Below are 20,646 nucleotides of genomic sequence, written 5' to 3' on the forward strand. Positions count from 1 at the left end.
ACTCTGCTAATCGATGATTAAAGGGTGTGCTAATGAGCAATTCAACCAGTGGGAGAACTGGATGAGGTAAAATTTCAGGGTGTCCAGATTTTGACGTGTCCAAATTTTGGGGTATGGTTTTGCTCCCACGTGATCCCTGACTGCCTGATGTGGATTCCACTACCATAAATGCATGTGCAGAGAATGCACTTACAGGCGAGCTGAAAACCAAATGCATGCCTTTTTTTTCACCTTTTAAGTAATCATTTTTATATTTCACAAACAGATATGTAATTCTGTTTGTCAAATATAAAACAAAATGATCAACACTTACACATAGCATTTTTTACCCAGTGTATCAGTGCCATTGATTATGTTCTCAGACTGAAACCACCGTGCCTTGCAACGGTTGTCGCTGGTGGTGAAATCTAGTAACTGATGCCCTGCCACTGTTACCCGGTTGCCCTTTAGTCGATGGCCAGTGGGGTCCAAGGTTTCCGTCAGCATAAGTGCCTGAGTCTCCACTGGTGGATACCTTGTAGATCCGTCACCTATAAATGGGGCAGGAGAACTTAAAAATTTGTGGACTAGTCATCTGTAATTGTTTTGCTAAATATCCTGCCTCCACCAACCTCTAAATAACAACCCTTATTGTGTAGAAATGCCCCTCCCGAATTTTCCCAGGCAACTAAACTTGTAAGAGGTACAACCGATCTCTAATCAAGTAATTTTTAACAAACATTGATTGCTACAATATTGGGTAAGATCCTATGACATGGTTTACAACAAATATATTCCCAAAAATAATATCAGGAACGTCCCTTGAAATAACATGCACAGCATTTGAAAGAATGGAGTGAAAATAGGTGGTGCAAATATTGCTACACCTTTAATCAAATATGCTTCTTGTGTCAGAAATATTTACCACAGGTGGGTAGAGTGAATACTCAGGATCTGCCACCTCAGATATGCTCTAAACAAATCAAGGGCCCTTTTTTCTGAGTAATAATCTGCAACCACAGGCAAGAGCCTAAAATGAAGGTGATCACATTAAAGATATGTAGAGCCTAGGGCAGAAGGCTGCAATGCTATTACAACATTAATTCCACTGAGAATAGAATAGTTTAAATTAAGCAGGGATAAACAGAAAGGCAATCAATTGAATGCTGGAACATATGATCCATATCAGCCATTGTTGGCGGTCTGTCTGTTTGTCTTCAGTAGAGCTTCCAACATTGCCAGGTTCTATTTTTAATTAGGATATTGTGTCCTGCCAAGAAAGATTTCAGTATTTGGATTCTTTTTTGACTTGCCACTTTAGAGCAGGGTAACAACATGAAACTGATTATCCACATCTTTAAATTTTTAATAATTATATATACATTTTTACATTAAAACACGTGAGTTGCATACTATTTAATTGTTCTGCTAATGGGCTTGTGTATAAAAATGCCAGCTAAATAGTCTTCAGTTATGTAATGATTGGCAAAGATGTCAGAATTGCTAAATATTCCTTTTCTTAAAAATGTCCACATTTTTTCAGGGGTCACAATGCTGGATGAGATTGACCAACATGATTGGCCCATGCTAACAGCCCAGTGCCCACCATAAACAAATAACAGAGACAGCATGCATACTTTAGGTTGTCACAGTATATATTAATATTCTCTCTGTGTAACTGATGCAAAAAGAACAATTGATGGACAGAATCCAGAACAATGTCATACATTCACTCCAGTACAGAGATCTGGGCCTAAATCCATCGTTTTTTTGCTCACCATGCCATTCTAGTTTGGACCCAGCCATATGCAAATCAGTCTTGACCCTGTGCCCCAATGGGAACAGTCCAGCCTGAACTGCCAGGCCAGGTCCTCCATGGACTGGAAACAAGCATCCTAGGAGTGGTTTCAGGCTTTCGGACTTTCAGCCCTCATCAGCCAGGATAGCTTGACTCCAGTGGCATGGAGAGCACGGGACCCACGTCTGGGCATGCCCGTCCCACTAGGGGTGACAAATGCAAAAAGAACAATTGATGGACTGGGCTCACTGTGCCACTGGAATCAAGCTATCCTAGCTGAAGAGGGGTAGAACCCCGGAACCGGTCCTAGGATGCTTGTTTCTGGTCCAGGGAGGACCTGGCTTGGCAGTTCGGGCTGGACTGTTTCCATGAGGCACAGGGTCAAGACTGATTTGCATATGGCCAGGTCTAAACTGGGGCGGCATGGTGAGCAAAAGAATGGTGGATTCAACCCAGATCTCTTGACTGGGGGTAAATGTTTCGATTTGTTCTGCATTCCGTCTATCAATTGTGTGTCGTCTGTATAACTGAGTCATAATCTTTTTTTAGCTCTCAGCACATCGGAGGCTTCTAGTTCTACAAATCAAACATCATAAAAAACGTTTCTTTTAGCTTTTAGGAATGTCATTTATTTTTTACTTTCTAGTGGTTAAAGATTTTACGATTTGTAATATTCAATGCTATTTTAGCAGAATACGTCCCATTCCTCTCTGAGCCTATGGGCATCCTGCTATTCAGCTGCTGTATATCAGAATGTGATGATCTAAGTATTATAAATGCTGTTGAACCAATTTATTATTGTATCTGTGCTTTGAAATAAGGTTTGCAACCTGCCCATTTCCAGTAATGTATTGCAGTTGCATTTATAGAGAGTTTCATACCCTTAGATGAAGGACCTGACTATATATAATAATTTATTTCTATGCCAAAAAACAGACATTTCTACTTTGAGTCACTTAAATGCCCCAAATTGCCTAGTCACCCTTTATATGTTGAGACTAAGGGGCTGATTACGATGCAGTAGGTTATGGCTCCGACCATCAGTAGAGCCATTCCTACCGCATCGTAATCAGCTGGTCGGATTCCTTTCCGACCGACCCATTAGGATGGTATCAGTCGGAAAGGAATCCTACCGGTCATTACGACTGGCTTCCGACTGGCTTGGAGAGCCCGTCCACCAGTTAGAATGACTTCAGTAATCCCAAGGGAGGCTCTTTCCGCCCGAGGGATTACAATTTCGGATTACTACGGCCTTTCTTTGCCGACCTTTCTGACATAGAAAGGCTCTAGGAAGTCGACTTTGGGAGTCCCCATGGGTGCACAGCCTCCGACTGGAGGCCGAGGGGGCACCTATTGTGCCCCCTGTTGATCCCTGTATGCCGGGATGAACTGCACCTCGCGTTTTACAACGAAAGCATGCATTCCGTTTTGAATGCATGCTCCCATTGTAAAGAATAAGAGTGCTAATTGATTGGTCGGGAGCCAACAGGAGGTTGGTCAGGACCACCAACAGGAGTCCGGTCGGTCCCAGTACCGAAACGATGTCGGGTGGACTTAAGTCTGAGTGACATCGTAATTCTGCCCTAATTTGTGAAACTCCCCTTAGCTTTTACTTTTTTAGGTTAGTCACGTGAGTCACTGATAGCATTTCTGGGTGCATGTACATTATTTATTAGGATTAGTTCTCTCATTTCTCTACAGGATAGCCACTTGCAAGTTGAGATTTTTTTATCTTAATCTTTTTGCATCCTTTTCCCTTTAAACCAATGTACCCCTGACACAAACAGAAGGGATATATGATGTTACAACGCATACTTTTAGCACGCATACCATTACCACAGATTTTTTACAACGCAGGTCATGTTACAACGGATACCTTTACAACGCAATACACTACAACGCAGATACTATTACAACGCATACCATTACAACGTAAGTATAGGTAAGTATATAATATTAATATATATTTCAAATAATTATTTTTGTAATATTTAATTCAATTAATCATTATTTAATTATTAAAAAATTATATTAATGAAATTAATTTTATGTTTATTATTTGTAAATATATATTAAAAAAACCCTGTACCCCAAAACCGAAACCCAGCCCTAAAACCTAAAAATACCCCTGTACCCCAAAACCCAAACCCAACCCTAAAACCTAAAAATACCCCTGTACCCCAAAACCCAAACCCAGCCCTAAAACCTAAAAATACCCCTGTACCCCAAAACCCAACCCAACCCTAAAACCTAAAAATACCCCTGTACCCCAAAACTCAAACCCAACCCTAAAACCTAAAAATACCCCTGTACCCCAAAACCCAAACCCAACCATAAAACCTAAAAATACCCCTGTACCCCAAAACCCAAACCCAGCCCTAAAACCTAAAAATACCCCTGTACCTCAAAACCCAAACCCAACCCTAAAACCTAAAAATACCCCTGTACCCCAAAACCCAAACCCTCCCCTAAAACCTAAAAATACCCCTGTACCCCAAAACCCAAACCCAGCCCTAAAACCTAAAAATACCCCTGTACCCCAAAACACAAACCCAACCCTAAAACCTAAAAATACCCCTGTACCCCAAAACCCAAACCCAGCCCTAAAACCTAAAAATACCCCTGTACCCCAAAACCCAAACCCAGCCCTAAAACCTAAAACTACCCCTGTACCCCAAAACCCAAACCCAGCCCTAAAACCTAAAACTACCCCTGTACCCCAAAACCCAAACCCAACCCTAAAACCTAAAAATACCCCTGTACCCCAAAACACAAACCCAATACCCCTAATAAATGTAAATTAAAAAAGATAAACTTACCTATAAACTAACCTAAACTTACGATGTAATGGCATGCGTTGTAATAGTACCTCCGTTGTAGAGTAATGCGTTGTAAAGGTATCCGTGGTAATGGATCCTGCGTGATAATGGATCCGTGGTAACGGTACTTCATGCTAAAAGTTGCGTTCTAACAGTTACATACCAAACAGGAGTTGTCGAATAATTGCATTTACAGCATCCTAATTGAATAAGCTAATCATTGTACTTTGACCCACATACTCTTTAGCTTAGTTTTCTATGCATCGTTTCTAAAATGAATTAAATCTCATTTGACGTTAGGCTTTTTTTCTGTTGTTCTCCCTGCACAAAACAGTAAGTGGCCCAGGATCAAACCATTAATCAAAGTACCGATATACTCCATCTGAAACATTTCAAAACAGCTCCCCGGGCTCGTGCTCCTCCCAATTGAACAATTATAATTCACATCTCACTGTTATTGGTATTTCAAAAATCTGACCTTGACGTCGTCGAGCTTTTCCAATCTGCAGCTGTCAGACTAGTGGTTATGGCTGACATACAATGATTAGACCGCATTTCCCCCACTCTGCCTTCAGTCCCCTGGCTGACCATCTGTGCCAACTAATAATTCACTTCTCGAACTTTCTTCTTGCGCGCATAATGTCATTCAGTCTGGTAATGATTTCTTAAGGGTTCTACTTCTGTCCATCCTCTTTGTGTTAAAACACAAATTTTTACTTTTCTATAATTCATGATTGTGTGTAACGATTTGATTTTATTGCAAGAGAGGATTGTGAAATATTTCACCAACCAAAAGAAACGTATTGATTTTTATTCATACAAAAGTAGAGAGAAAGTAGTGAAAGCGACACCACAAAATACCAATAAAAGAAGGTAAAGGAGATTAGCAATATACTTTCATTATCTGTTTTGAAAAAGTTGGCGTTTTCCCGCAAAATAAGACACAATGCCAACAATATTATTAAAAACAGACAGTCGTAATTCCTTAGGCGATAGATATGCCTCTACAAAACTCTTGCGTGTCAATAAGCCAAACATGCTCCAAATTTTAAATTCACTTACCTTGAAGCGGTTGATTAGATCGTAGCGCGTGAGCAGCTCGTAGAAAATGAATTTCAAAGCATGTTCTCCACTGGCATCATTTAGCGCAAACACATCAAAGGACCACTTGTCTACATTCTGCCAGGGGAAGGAAGATTATGCTCAGATTAGTTCACACAGTCGCTATTGTTGACATGTATTTGTGTTTTAGTCATACTCATACACACACACACACAAAGTAGGATTAGAGTGAAAGGTCCCAGTAATGGGGATCAGTCAATTGCAAGTTCTGGAATTTATATTTTAGAAATAAACCCTAGCTTACATTTTCTGGCTGAAGGAGTTTCAGTTATCAGGCTCTTTTTTTATTGAGCAGAAAAATAGAAAGAAATTCATTATATCCCTGTAAATACACAATATAAAATCGGCAAATATTTAGGGAAGGGATAAATTAAAGTTCAGTGTAACAACAAAACATTTCAATCATAATAAAACATTAGCAAGAAGTAAAATCTCATCCCCCTTTCGGGGATACCCATCCCTACCTTTTGGCATAAAAATTATATTATAGTTCATTGCATCATAAATAAAGATCTAATCATATTATTTAAGTACTAAAATCAAAAAACGTCATAGTAAACCAATGAAGGAATAACCAACAAGGAACAATTGTGTAGAGATAGAGTGCAATACATTGCAGGAAAAAAAAAGAAAATAAAGTTATCAGGCTCTTGAGGTTTAGGCAGTGTACCCCACTTGCACACGGCAACTGCAAAGTTGTATGAAATTCTGTTAATCATTTGTTTATAATTGTTAGTAATTCTGTTTCTCATTTAGTAACATTTTAAAACACAGCTGTACGTGTCTTGTTATGAATATCACCTTCAACCAGTTCTGTCATTTCATCCAACAGCACTTGGCATGTTGGGGTTTGAGCCAAAATTGAAAGGGTTAACATCAAAACGACAAGCTCCACAGAACAACAAGCTGGTGCCTGGCAAGTGAGAAATGGCTGATAGTATCATGTGTCATAGTGAAATGCAAAATCAAATTGAGTTCCTTACTGTCAAACCTTTTTTTATTTGATGCATTCAAGAGTTAACCATTTCCGTATGTGTGAAGGCAGAAATAGCTTTTTTAAATTCAAATGCAGGTGCTGTGCTGATAATGGCTAACGTAGAAAGACGTCCCAATGTGAGCAGCGGCACATGCACATGCCTGAATAGCCACTGGAAAGCTGATGCTAGATGCCAGCCACCATGCTATAATGTTAAAATGGTGGCTGTCAACCAAAATGGAGTCCCTTTATATGTTGGGCTATATCATAGCCAAAAGGTAGCCAAAACCTGCTTCCCCAGAGACCCCGGTGGGCAGCCCTCCCTCTGGTCGGCTGCTCCCCTCAGCCCACTACTTGAATCCTTAATATCTAAGAGAAAATTCTCACCTGATTAACTTGCAGACACTAACACATTTTGTACTTCACTTCATATTACTTCATCAGCATTCTTCAGTCTTCCTTCACCTCCCACAAGCTCCTCTGAACTTTGGCCTGTCATGTCCGAAGCTCCCCTAAAGGCTCTCAACCACCAACTGCTCCCTCAAGCAATAGAGGAACACTGATCCTCGCAGATGGGAGAAAACACCTCTGTAAATACAGGCAGGCTCCTAATGTGTTGGCGGTAGCTCTTGAATCGTCATCTCCCTCCAACTACACCCAATGTTGGCAAGGATGGTAAACGTAACAAGAAACTTCACAAAGTTGATAAATTCCAGTTTTACCAAGTTGTCACACTGCTACCTTTCTTGCTAATTTCTTCATTGGGGTACATCACCATACTTAAAATACATGTGATCCATTCTGATTTCAAATCATGGTGCTATTCAACCCCCCTCCTCCAGGGTTTTGTACTTCTCTCCACACTCTTAAAGGATTCCCTCCCCTCTGTCCCCCAAAAATCAATCAGATCACAAGTGATTATGCACATGCTCCTGAAGCCGATGTGATTGAGTCTCTTAATCCATCTACCACACAAACGCTCAACTTTCCACCTTTCTAAAACACTCAAAAACTATGTGTTAAGGGCTGGCATCTTTTCTGCTCTTCTTTCCAAAATACCCAGTGAATTTCTGGTTCAACCCAGCTGTTCCACACCCAGTGCCATGGCCAAAAAACACAGAAAAAAATGGATAACAGGAAATATCAGACCCTAGAGGAAACTCATAGACAACAAGACATCAGGAAAAACATGTGAGGGCGGATAAAAGCCCCTAGAACAGGAAACAGAAAATAAAAGGAGCCAGGAAACCTCGAGTAGGAAATACAGCAATGTCATAACAGCTGCTAAGAGATATCCTGCTGTATTTGTAACAAGGCTAAAAAACACACACAGGCATAATACAAATTTAACAGAGTCTCACAACATGGCATGTGGATTCAGGAGAAACGAGCACTAACAAACAAAAGTGGGCATGTGGGGAGGCCAGACGTGGGTTCAATGAAAAGACTAGGGCACAAGGGTCATCACATGCAAGGGCACAAAACTATTTGCTGCAAAGTCATAGCTCTTCAGAGAGCAATAACACTTAACACCTCAGGAATATTAGCTGGATTGTGCCCAAAGAGCACAGCAAGAACAGATGCTATACTGTGTTGCTGGGAGAGCTCTTTCTATTTCTTACTAGGCTATTAGACTGTGTGACATACAGGTGATACACAGGTCAATATGGTCTCCAAGTCGGGTGACTTCTGGGCTACTTTAGAAAACGAAATCAATCCAAGGGGTCAAAGACTGCTACAGATGGATATACTTCATAACATAATTATTTCCCAAATGCACCTTTTGGATAGGGAATTATTGATTTATATATTTGTACAGTAGAGACCAATTTAATCATACTGAGGGCCTGAGGTAAGAACTTTCCATTTGCAAAAAATGGTCGCAAAGGGCGCACCAACTATTTTTATTTGCTAACAGAAAGGAATTTTGCGAACCGACTTATGTACTAAATGGCCGGTTCACACAATTCAAAATCTTAGTGGGTCGCAACTCGACCTACCTCATTAATATGCATGAAACAGGTCGCAAATTGCATCCCACTACGAATGGCTAGTCACAGGCATGTGTCTTGCTGGGGTCTGGGAGTCTCCTGGGGACCCTATCCCGTTTGTGAATGGCTTACCACCAATTTTGAATTGGTGGCAAAATATTAATGTTTTGCGACCAGATTTCAGTTTCAAAACATTAATGATTACCTTAAGGAATCAGTTATTGAAAGAGACACTCTTAACACACCGCTCCAAAATAGCGATTCCTTAATGTTTACCCTTTGAACGATTTCAAAAAACCTTATCCAAATCAATAAATAAGTTTAGTACATTATAAAAAGTGTGTTAGCAATGGTATTTGAGGGTTTGCAACAGTTACAACATTTTGTACATCAGGCCCTAAGAGCACTCTAAAATTGCCAGATTGCAGATGTGGTGTAATTTATAAATCAATCAAAGGGGAAACAACGTCTTTGGAGCATTTTATCAAAAGAGGTCAGAAAATATTTTTCTTTTGTGGGTTAGCAAGCCTCTTTGCAGAGGGAGCTCTATAAATGATAAATGGTTTCTGCTATATGAGATGGTCAGTGAGGGATTTTTGCAGTGTAATTTTATGTTATGTGAATTAGTAAATTGCCTGTAAGGGTATCCAGGCGCTAACCGGGGCAGTGGGTCAGTCTCTGTACTAGAATAAAAGTAAATACCGCAAGTCAGGGGGAATACGATGAAATGTTGGAGCTGCACGTGGCGAAGGCTATAGACAAGGAGTCCACCTCATGATTGAGAAGTGATGGCTACAAAGTTCTCTGTTTGAAGATTCCAATTATGGGATAACAGTATCAGATGAGGGCCAGGAATGAGGTGAATGCGCAGGCACATGCTCATGCCTCAGTACTGACTGTGTGTTTGTGTGTGTCCAAATACAGTGCAGTTATATTTGCTAAAGATTTATTATAACCTACCCTGGTATCTAGGCGCACCTGGAGTTTGAACAGTAAATACACATTCCACCATGACCCTCATTTATATACTATATATATTGCTACGACATGCTATGTGTTTACCACACAATGTGAGCATGTTTAGCCCACAATGTGAGGATCTGATTAGTGTGTGTGTTTTCATAGATGAGTTGAACTGTATCTGGATACCAGTACTGGATAAGCACTGGTCAGGATGAGGCAACCAACTTAACCAACTGTGCCTTTCTGATGCTAGCCAGGGTCACATGACTCTGCTGATGTGGGTTGTGTATTACTCACAGACATGGGGAAAAGGGCTTAGTGGGACAAGATGGGCCATCCTGGCAGGCTGGTTAGGGAAGAAGTTGTTCCTAGCACTGAAAGTAGCCTCCTCTACTAAAACCTGGGACTTGGATTATTTTCTGCAAAACTGCTCTGAGAACTTACAGGAGACCGGGATCTACCTGCAAGGCGACCCAACGAAGGAGCAACGCTTATGAAACTGACTTCTTTCTTCTCCACAGCAGCAAATCCCTTTCAGTGGGACCTCTCAATGATCGTACCCACCCTCGTGGAGCCCTCTTTGGCTACAGCCTGTAGTTTCATTCCCCTGGGGTATTGTGAGCTGTAGAAAAACTTTTACACTAGAATGCAGAATTCTTTACAGGGCTCAACAGCAACCAGCACTTCATTAGCGATGATGACCTCCTCAGCCTAAAAAATCAGAGATTCCTGCTTGGATCTCTTCCCGCCATCATTGGCTGCTTCTCTGAGACTTTATCCATCAGCTCTTTTTCATCGACTACTTCATCACGGCTACAGCCTGCTATATGGTCCTGCTGAGGACTCTACCTTCTCCAAGAAATCTTCACAGATTTTTTGTAAGTCTAAAGGTAAGTGTTGACTGGGGCAAACTTGGTGACAGCTTCGGGCACTCACTCCATCCTAACTTGTGACTTTACCCCGGGCATGCATGACCAGAAGTCCACAGTTGGCACTTTGTTATTTTTGGCAGTACTTTTCACTAAAAACGTAAATAATTCATAAGTCTGGTACGACGGATTAGATATAATTTGTTTTGGTGCCATATTATTTATTGAATTGTACTCTAGTTTTAATTTGGGATTTTTCTTGTGTTGTGTTTTCACTTTACTACTGCTTGTGTGCTGCATAAATACTTTTCACATTGCTTTTATGAGAAGCCTGACTGATTTGTGCCAAACTATCAGAAGGTTAAACACGGACTCATTCAGTGATTTTCCTGGTTCACTCTGACAAGGATTATGGTTGCTGCCTGAGTGGGGCTTCCACCCACCTCAATCAATACCCTCATTTCTTACAATGTGTAACTATGTAGGTTTCAGTTATACCAAGCTGTTGTGACAGGTCTGTTGAACTACCACCAACCATGATGCTATGTAGGGGCGCAGTGGGGAAAAATCCTTTGACATACACTCAAAACACCAGCCGCCGGCATCCTCTACAAATGTACTGTGGCAGGCTCTAGCAGATTGTGTTAGTTGCCTGTGTGTGGTGACATCAGGACTTGCATTGCCTCAAAGTCCCAAATCCAAACGCAAAGCTAAGAGAGATCACAACTTCATCACATCCCTCCCGTCCCCAACATGCCCAGTAGCAGGCAGGTGAAACAATACTTGTAATGCCATAAAGACATTGTAGTGTTTAACACAATTTTGTCAATTGAACACATATACCTATCAATCATATCTATATTGAGCCTTGTTTATTTGACCTTTTACTGGGGCACTGTCACAACCTGCCTTTCTGCCTACTTGCCGGCCCAGAGGAGGAAGGGCCACAACTATGTCAGCTGGCGCCAAAGTGCCGGAGCACCATATAGCCTAGTAGGGCATCCAGCAGCGCAGGACACACTCGGTGCGTACCAGGGTACGGCTCGGGGCCAAGACCGGGCCAAAACTGGCCCGTCCTAGCCCGTTAGAGTCCGGAAGATGCTGGGCCCACCCTCTTGGTCTCTCGGTTTCTGGGTACGTGAGAGTGTAAGCACCTGGATCAGGTATATTACAAGATATAGGAATCGCTGTTTACCAGCACCCTTTGCATTGGCATTGTGAGGAGGGGGTTGTCCAGACCATAAGACCCAGAGACTCCCGCTTCCAGTGTCACAGAACATGGGCCTGGAGGTGCCATCAAATATCGGTTGGGCTTTTGCTGCTCCACTGGGTGAAGAGCTAGCAACCGGGCTAAGAGCAGCTGGGGTGGGACATTCTTTTGGTTGGAGTTGGCTAGAGTTGGCCCCAGGACACACTGTACCTTCTTCGTTTGGTTGGGAGCAAGAAACCCATCTTGACTTCAGAGAAGAGGGTTGATACATCACTGTGAGTAAATGTTTCTGCGTACCTCTAAATCAGTGATCCCCTGTGTTTTTAAATACTTGGAGGTTTTTTGGGAGTAGACCGTGGGGAAAAGAAAGGCGGCGTCCATTGACAATACGCCCCATTGGAATAAGAAAGCCACTATTGACTCTTTTCTGGCAAAAGTGGTATGGGCCATCTCAAAGGAGATTGATAGAGCAGGAAGAAGACTGTCTTTGGGTCCTGTCTGCCTTCCACCACCCCCGTTTGAGGAGCTTGCATTTAATGAAGCTTCTAATCCGCAACCTCCAAACCTACTAGAAACTTTGGATCCCATTACTGGCGTTTTATTACCCCATCACCTGTCCTAACAGATGTGACCTCTAGTATACCTCTCCCTGACCCTCCTGGCATTACTGGTACTACTGGCAAAATGAGTAATGGTGGTAGGGAGACACCAGCCACCAAACAAGGAGTGGCACCACATGGGAATACAGCTCCAAAGAGGTTGCGAAGAGCTACGAAGAAAAATGAGCCCCAAAGAAGAGGGGAGGAACATGTAACATCAAATAACTGGTAGACATGGGGGACTTTTTTGGGGATTCTCTAAAGTATAACATTACATAGGTGTTGATGGGTATGTTGTTTCAGTGTTGGGACAAAATGAATAAGGGCTTGTCTGATTCCTGAGATACCCTCGAGAGAATGGAAGGAATATTGAATACCATCAATGAAATCTCTTCCATCTCAGTCTCTTCTGCACAGGCAGTACAATCTGGAACATCTTTGTGACCTAATTTAAATCCTGCACCATTACCTAATAGACACCGGAGGGAGAGGGGGGGGGGGTGCGGAGGGGGGGTCAGGTACATGAAGCAGTTTGCCAGAGGGCTCCTCTTAGTTTTGCTATCCCCAAGTTAGGGGTGGGAATGGGGATTTTGGTGAGCAGGGGTATAGTGATTAGCGCCCTTTGCAAAGTGTGCATGAGACATCCAGGGAAAGTTCATCCATTAAAAATAGCCCTAGATTACCAGTTATTGATCTTCCCCCAGCTTGCTGCCCCTATACCATGATCCTGACTAGGGTTCCTCGGTTGGGTGCTCACAGTAAGGAGCCCACGAGTAAATTAATCAACAAAGTGATGAATTGGCTATGTAAAAACAGCAGATTCAATGTGGGAGATCACAGTCAAATCCTGATGGCAAGGAGGGTTTCTTGGATCGGCCGAACTAAGAAATCATTTGAGGGAGATTGTGTGATCATCTCATTTGGATCTTCAGAGCGTGCACGTAACAGCTTGAGACAATCTGTCCAGTATCCTTTTTATGCTTCGGGTATTAAGCCCCTTCCACTGGGTTTCTTTTATAGATCTGCATCTTACCCTGTAAATAACAGCCCGGTTCTAGGGCCGGGAGGGAGTGTCTATGCTGGGGGGAAATAGAGGTAACACCTAATTCCTTTGCCCCCCTGTCAGATCTTAACGGTTTAGACTGACATAAGATGGGCAATTGTAATAGCATAGTGCAGGGTACATCCGCTAGAATTCTAACACATGAAAGTAAGATCAGTGAGCAAGAGTTGGGTGCAAAGGAAGGACATCTTTATAGCAGTCCCTACCACATTAGTTAACTAGACCCCCATGGGTAAGTCACTGCTTGGCACATACCCTTTAAGCAGGAACAAGAAGGAGACCTAAATGTCATCTCCTGGAATGTGGAAGGATTAGCCTCCAAATTTAAAGATGTTAGATGGATCCAATTTATTAGAGCATTTAATATTATCTGTATCCAGGAGACAAGGTTTAGTTATCTTCATAGCCCTTAGGCTTCGTGGTTCTGTAAAGCAGGCACAGGGCCTTAAATTGGTAGTAGGGAGAGCGATGAGGCTAACATTAATTAACTTTTATAATACCAAAAGAAAGAAGCAGGATCGTTCTAGTCTGTCGGAGTTAGGCAGGCTCATGGAATCGCTCCATGGAAATGATCTCCCTCAGGAGAATATTACGTTGTTAGGAGACTTTAACTGTCATGTTTGCCGAAATATGGGTCAGTCTTCCAGAGATTCCCTAATATGCATGGCCATAGAAGACCCACATATGGAACACTCTCCAGATGGCCATGATCTAAATGCAATTTTAGATACCTTCGGGCTAATAATTACATTAGATAAGGTGCCTAAACCCCCAAACTGTATGCAGCCGCCATCTTATAAAGGGAGAGGTTGTGCAACAACTATTGACTTTATCTTTTGTCTCTACTCTTGGAGTGCTACATATCTTCTTCTAAAATGTTGTGTTGCCCCTTTAGTTACCATAACCCCCTGAACTTGGCACTTGTGTTTCAGGGCATCCAGGTAGCGCCAGACGATAGGAATAAGGGTACACTACTAGCCATAGATCAGGGGAGGCATTTACGAGGGATATTAATGTTTTTAATCATTCGCTTTTTAAATTGTGGCAACAGCAGATAATAAAGTGTTTAGATATGTCACCCTCAGAAGCAAAAATAGTAAGTTAATTTATTGTCATTGCTGAGTCGGTTGCAAGTTTGTTAACCATCTCTGGGGCTTCTACTTGGTCAGATAATCCAAGATGGTTTGACAGCGAGTGTTCCAAGCCATACAGGAATCTCAAACTAGTCCTGAAACAGTCCCCTCATATTAGATCCTGGGTGGCTAGTTGTTGGCGGAACTATAAAAGGGCCATTAAGGAATGGAGGAAAAAGCTACAAAAACAAGCATGGGAGGAGTTGCTACGAGCTGGCAATTTAAAGGATAGCACTCTTTTCTGGAAGGGCATTAACAGTCCCTGTTTTTCCAAACCAGATATGCTGAACTTATGTCATCATATTACTGCTGACCAATAGAAGGCTCACTTCCAGACTGTTTATAATTTTGGTCACGAAGAGGGAGTCACTCATGATTCATAGACCCTGCCCTGCAAGGGGCCCATTAACTTCCTTCTTGATGAAGTTAGATTAGGTATAGAGGGAGTGTCTCGGAACAAGGCCCCAGGACCTGATGGGATTCCTCCAGACCTGTTCTTGAACAATATTGAGGTGTGGGCTCCGGTTCTGACAAGGGTTATAAATGCTTTAGCGTAGACAGCTATGCTGCCTTCATGGTCTACTGCCACTATTGTACTGATTTTTAAAAAAGACAGGGATAACCCCCATTGTTATCAGCATATTTCCCTCATTGACTCTACAATGAAAATGTTGGTAAGGGTGATATTAAATAGGCTTGCTGAGTGGGCAGATAATAAACAAACTATATTGGAGGTGCAATATGGCTTTCGTATAGGTAAATCTACAGTAGACCAGTGTCTGAAGCTCTATCTTTTAATCTCAAAATATACGGTTGCCAAAGAGGGTTCACTTTCTCTGTGTTTTATGGACCTGACAGCAGCATTTGATTGAGTGAACAGGAATAAATTGTGGATGATATTGGGTGAGATAGCAGTCGAGCCTGCAATTATAAATGTTTTAATGACTCTCTATACTGACACCTCTGCTGCAGTTAGGTTTATTAAAGAAGGAGGACTTACTGACAATTCGAATTGTACCAGAAGGGTGCGCCAAGGGTGTATCCTTGCTCCATTTCTTTTTACGCTATATATAAACGGCCTAGAATCTGCATCGACATCTCTACACACAGATATACCGAGAATAGGCAGGACCTTAGTGCCTGTTTTGTTGTACACGGATAACGCTGTTCTTTTAGCGCCCTAATAGACAGCCTTGTTTCTTTTATGAATGGGCTGGACCTGTCCCCAAATTTTTCTAAATCATTTGTGATGGTGATAGGTAGTGGAGGGCCAACACTAAAGATGTATTAGGCAGGCTCATATAGTCTAGTTAAGGTCGCATTTTTTCATAAACTAAATTGGAAAATTTTGAAAGAGGGGAAGCTAAGGGATATGAAAAAATCTCTGGGCGCAATTGCTAATTATGCACACAGAATAGGTACATGGTCCCCAGGGGTGATTTTAAATTTGTATCGGTCCTTTTGCACCTCTAGGGTTTTGTATGGTGGAGAGGTCTGGGGGTAATTGGCGGTTGATAAAATCCAAACGGCGCAAAACAAATTTTTAAGATGGATGCCGAGAGTACCTCAGGGCACTCTGTTTTACACTGTACACAATGAATTAGCTATTAGTTACATATCCGATGTAGTCACTGTTAAGCCCCTGTTGTGCTGGTTGTATATCTGGTCTAACGACGAGGCATCTTTTCATGAGGCATTTATCCGGGATTGTCTCTCACTTGACAATGCTCTCAAAATTTCCGTGGCTGAGGTATATAAAGGAAACTTTATCAGGCCTGGTGAAGAGCTGATATTTTTACAAAGCATGACTAACTAAGGAAACAGGATGAAAATCTGGTCAAAGATTTGTTTCTTAAAAACGCCATGGCAGACCGAGAGAGCATGGAATTCAGAAAATTTATGGTGAGAAGCTAATAGTTTTTTTTATTTTACCTATCAGAGTTTTCACTTCCTTTTTTAGAATTTTCTAGTTTACACACATTCTAATGATGGGATAGGCTGCTCCGGATTGCAGTTTCTGGACTTCATCTGTCCAGATAATCGGGGTAAGGGTTCTCCAGGGTTGGGGGGTGGGTTGTTGGGGCACTGAGTTTGGGGTGGGAGCATAGGGGTGAAAAAATAAAAAGTGTCTTCATTTGCCTCAAAATAATTACATCAGTCTCAATAGGTATGGAACCTCGATGGATCTGGTGCTGCTCTTCTCTTTGTCTTTTATGGGTATGAGGTTGTGGATTTGAACCACCATTAGCTCCATACAGATTTTGCCCTGGAATGTCAATGGCCTGCATGTAAGACCAAGAAGAGATAAGATTTTGCAATATCTTAGGGATTCCTCCGCGCAGGTCATTGTTCTCCAGGAAACACATTTTCTCAAAGAGGAGACCATCAGTATTTTTAAGAATAAAAGATGAGTTGGCTCAAATGTCAGTACAAATCAGTCTGTGACTATTAGAGGGGTTTTCATTTTATTTAAAAAACAATCTGAGGCTCGATTATATACCAGTTAGTTGACCCATGTGGCAGATGGGTCATTTTGAAAGTTATTATCTTGGGGTTCCAATTTACCTTGGTTGGTTATTATGGACCCAATCAAGATGATCCTTCTTTTCTCAAAACCATCTTTTCTCACCGGTTAGATTTTCCAGACCCGGTAGTTATAGCTGAAGATTTCAACATCGTACTTAATCCCATTTTAGACAAATTTCCAAACAACAGAGCTGCTGTTCTATCTAAATCGCGGCTTTACCTACAAGATATGATTGTGCAAACTGGTCTCTCTGATATTTGGAGAGAAAGATCTGGTCATCAGCTGGGTGTTTCCTTTTGAAACAATAAATACCCTCATAAATCAAGGATTGACTATATCTTGATTAGTCAATCTCTAAGGGGTAGAGTAAAGCACATTACCTATTTGGCATCCCATCTTTCAGACCACTCCGGCATTTTAATACACTTCAATTGGCCACAGTCTCACCAAGTTAGATCATGGTCTTTTGACCGATCCTTACTCTTTGAAGAGGAAGAGATATCTTTCTTATCACAGGAAAACAAATACTTTTTTAAAGCAAATCTGGGATTCCTTAAAGGCATTTTTGAGGGGTCAAATTACAAGCAGGATGAGCTTTAGAAATAAAAAATATATAAAGGGGAGACTGTGTCAATTGAGGCTAATTTGAATGCAGTAGAGGTAACCTTAATAGTCAGGCTGAACCCGAAATACAGCAAGAATATTTGATTAAATTAAATAAATTGAAAGACCAGCTGGAGAGTTTATTCTGCATACTAGGCTTATTCGAAAATGGGATGCAAGTTTGATTGCCCACTTTGAATATGGTGAAGGGGCAGGCAAGCTCCTAGCTTGGAAAGCCAACTCAGTTTGGTTACAAAATCAGATTAAAGAAATTGTTATTGAAGGCAAAGCTGTCACTCTCTCTTCGGATGAAGAAATTGGAGACATCGTCTTTAATTTCTTTCAAGATCTTTACTAAGATGATAACGTAGTAGATAAATTTAAAGCCAAGTATTGGCTGGATACAATTTCACTCTCCTCCCTGAAACCTGAACAGCAGGATTATTTAGATGAGGACTTTACGCAAGAAGAAGTTAGGAAGGCTATATTTCTTTGTAAGAGAGGGAAGGCTGTAGGGCCCGATAGGCTTCCAGCCGAGCTCTAATTATTATTGTGCAATACGATTGTTCCTACATTGACAAGGCTCTTCAATGAGATACTACAGGATGGCCTAAAGCTCCCAATATCTTGGAATGATACCACAGTCATTGTGATCCTGAAACCTGGAAAAACCCCATCGAGCTGTGGGTCATATAGGTCCATTTCGCTCTTGATTGCGGATTACAGAATCTTCACTTGAATTTTGGTGGCCAGATTAGGGCTTGTGGCTGGCAATATTCTTCATTCTGATCAGAAGGGCTTTGTCAAGGGAAGGCAATTAGCGGACCTTACCTACGATCTTATAAGAGCAATTGACCTGGCTTCTACGTATTCACTCCCCATAGCTGCTATGACTTTGGATGCTACAGAGGCCTTCAACAGGGTTAATAGGATTTACTTGTTGGAGGTCTTGGGAAAGTTTAAGTTAGGAAGAATGTTTTGGCAAACTGTCCAATTTATATACCAGAAGCCAACCCCTAGACTTCTGGTCAATGGTAACATCACCAAACCCTTTAAGATATCCAGGGGGACCAGGCAGGGCTGCCCACTCTCCCCTCTCCTTTTTGACCTATATATTGAGCTGTTTGCTCAACAGCTCAGGGTAGATCTTAGTATTCAGACTTTCAAGTATGGAGATTGGGAGAGGAAGGTGGCCCTGTACACAGATTATATTTTAGTTTTGTCTGCCGATCTGTCGACAGCTTTTCCAGCAGTGATTGTTTTGGCACAAGACTTCTGGCTGGTCTCGGGTTACTAGATCAGTGCTGCAAAGACCATAATTTTGGCCTAGAATCTAGAGAGGACTTATCATCAGATCAATTCCAATGTGAGATATTTGGGGATTAGAATCGTCCAAGATATAACTAAGATAGCTGAGGTAAATCTAACTTTGGTGGCTAAAGAGTGTCAGAAGCTAATGAAGTCCTGGGCCCATCTCACCTTAACCATTCTTACGAGAATTTGGTTAACCCCTTCCATGCTCATGACGAGCTCAGCTCGTCATGAGGCACAGTGGAGCTGTGCTGATGACGAGCTGAGCTCGTCATGAACAATGGGGAATCTCAGGTAACAGCACAGGAGGGGAAAATGCACAGCAGCGATGTGGTTAAGATGACGATATTACCTAAGGTAACCTTCTGTTCAATTGTATCCCTCTTCATTTAAAAAAATCAAATATAGATAAGCTACAGCAGGACATACATTCCTTTGTTTGGGCTTATAAAACAACAAGATTAGCCTGGAAAAAGTTGAGACATAGGAGAGAGATAGGTGGCCTTGCTCTGCCAGATTTGCAGCTTTATGCTTGGGCTTTTCAGCTTTCAGACTCACGTATGCTCCTGAAAATGCCAGTAAGCATGGGAGCATTTGAGATGTTCCTAGCCATGCTTAGGGGAGCTGATATACCTGAGGAGGGCTATCTGTTTAAATTTATAGACCCAATTTTTTTTTAAAAGGTTTAGCTGAAGGTTCTTTAGGGTCTTGCCAAAACATGGACCACACTTAAAAGCATGGTAGGACTCAACTATTTCTCTAGCTTGGCCCCACTTTGGTATTCTCCCGGTGCTCCGCAGTGTCTGAGAGACAGACTAGCACTACCTCTCAGAGAAGCTGGGTTGTTGGTCTGGGGGGACCTGGCCTCGGAAGGCACTCTTATTTCTTGGGAACAACTCAGACATAGAGTTGGAGAAGACCTTTCAAGGTTTAAATATTTTCAATTGAGGAGTTGGGCCCAATCACAGCAAATCCTTAAAAATCTATAGAAAGTGGCAACATCCTAGAACATCAGCTTGAGGCTAAACCACCCGAGAGGAAGGAGGATTCTTTTCGGTACCCAGCCATAGTGGAGACCGTAGACGGTGAATTTAAACTGGCTGATGAACTGTGGGGGGAATTTTTACCTGACCAACATTGTGACTATCTGTGGCAGAACTCTTGTAAGATCCTGCATGATATAGTCAAATCAGCTTGGCTGAAAAGAAATGATTTGTTTACTATTCATAGGGCTTATTTCTCCCCACAAAGTCTCTCCAAAGTTTTGAAAGGCCCACCAGTTAGTTGTGCAAATTGTGGTTTGGTTGGAGCCTCAGATATACATAAGTTTAAATAGTGCTCTGCTTTGACTACCTTTTGGAAAAGTGTTGGCAAATTTTTTGTGGACATCTTGGGTTGCCCAATACAGATAGACTTGCCCTGATCATTTTTGGCTTCACACATCAAGTTACTGGTCCATCCAGATCCCTGCTTTTTTATGTAATTTTGTTAGCCAGGCGACAAATATGCAAACAATGGACAGAATCTACTCCTCCCATTTATTCTGGCTGGTTGACCTCATTGCTTGAGACATCTAAGATGGACTTAGCCAGATTTGGCAGCGGAAAGAAGACAGCATTTTGGGACTTGTTAAAATGGGCCCAGAACCAAATAATTAATTGAATTTGATGTTGGGTATTTTTT

At 41.8% G+C, this 20,646-nt stretch overlaps 1 protein-coding gene across 9 annotated transcripts in view; it reads right to left on the reverse strand.

Moving 5' to 3' along the window:
- PDE1C (phosphodiesterase 1C) overlaps positions 1–20,646 on the reverse strand; it is a 1,706,308-nt gene that overhangs the window by 485,724 nt on the left and 1,199,938 nt on the right. For all 9 annotated transcript variants that reach the window (XM_086964785.1, XM_086964792.1, XM_086964789.1 and 6 more), the window contains one exon: positions 5,659–5,775. In XM_086964785.1, the coding sequence (XP_086820911.1) occupies positions 5,659–5,775 (117 nt within the window). The remainder of the gene's footprint in view (positions 1–5,658; positions 5,776–20,646) is intronic.

This window comes from Lissotriton vulgaris, chromosome 4_1 (genome assembly GCF_964263255.1).
Source record: "Lissotriton vulgaris chromosome 4_1, aLisVul1.2, whole genome shotgun sequence".
NCBI classification, from domain to species: Eukaryota; Metazoa; Chordata; class Amphibia; order Caudata; family Salamandridae; genus Lissotriton; species Lissotriton vulgaris.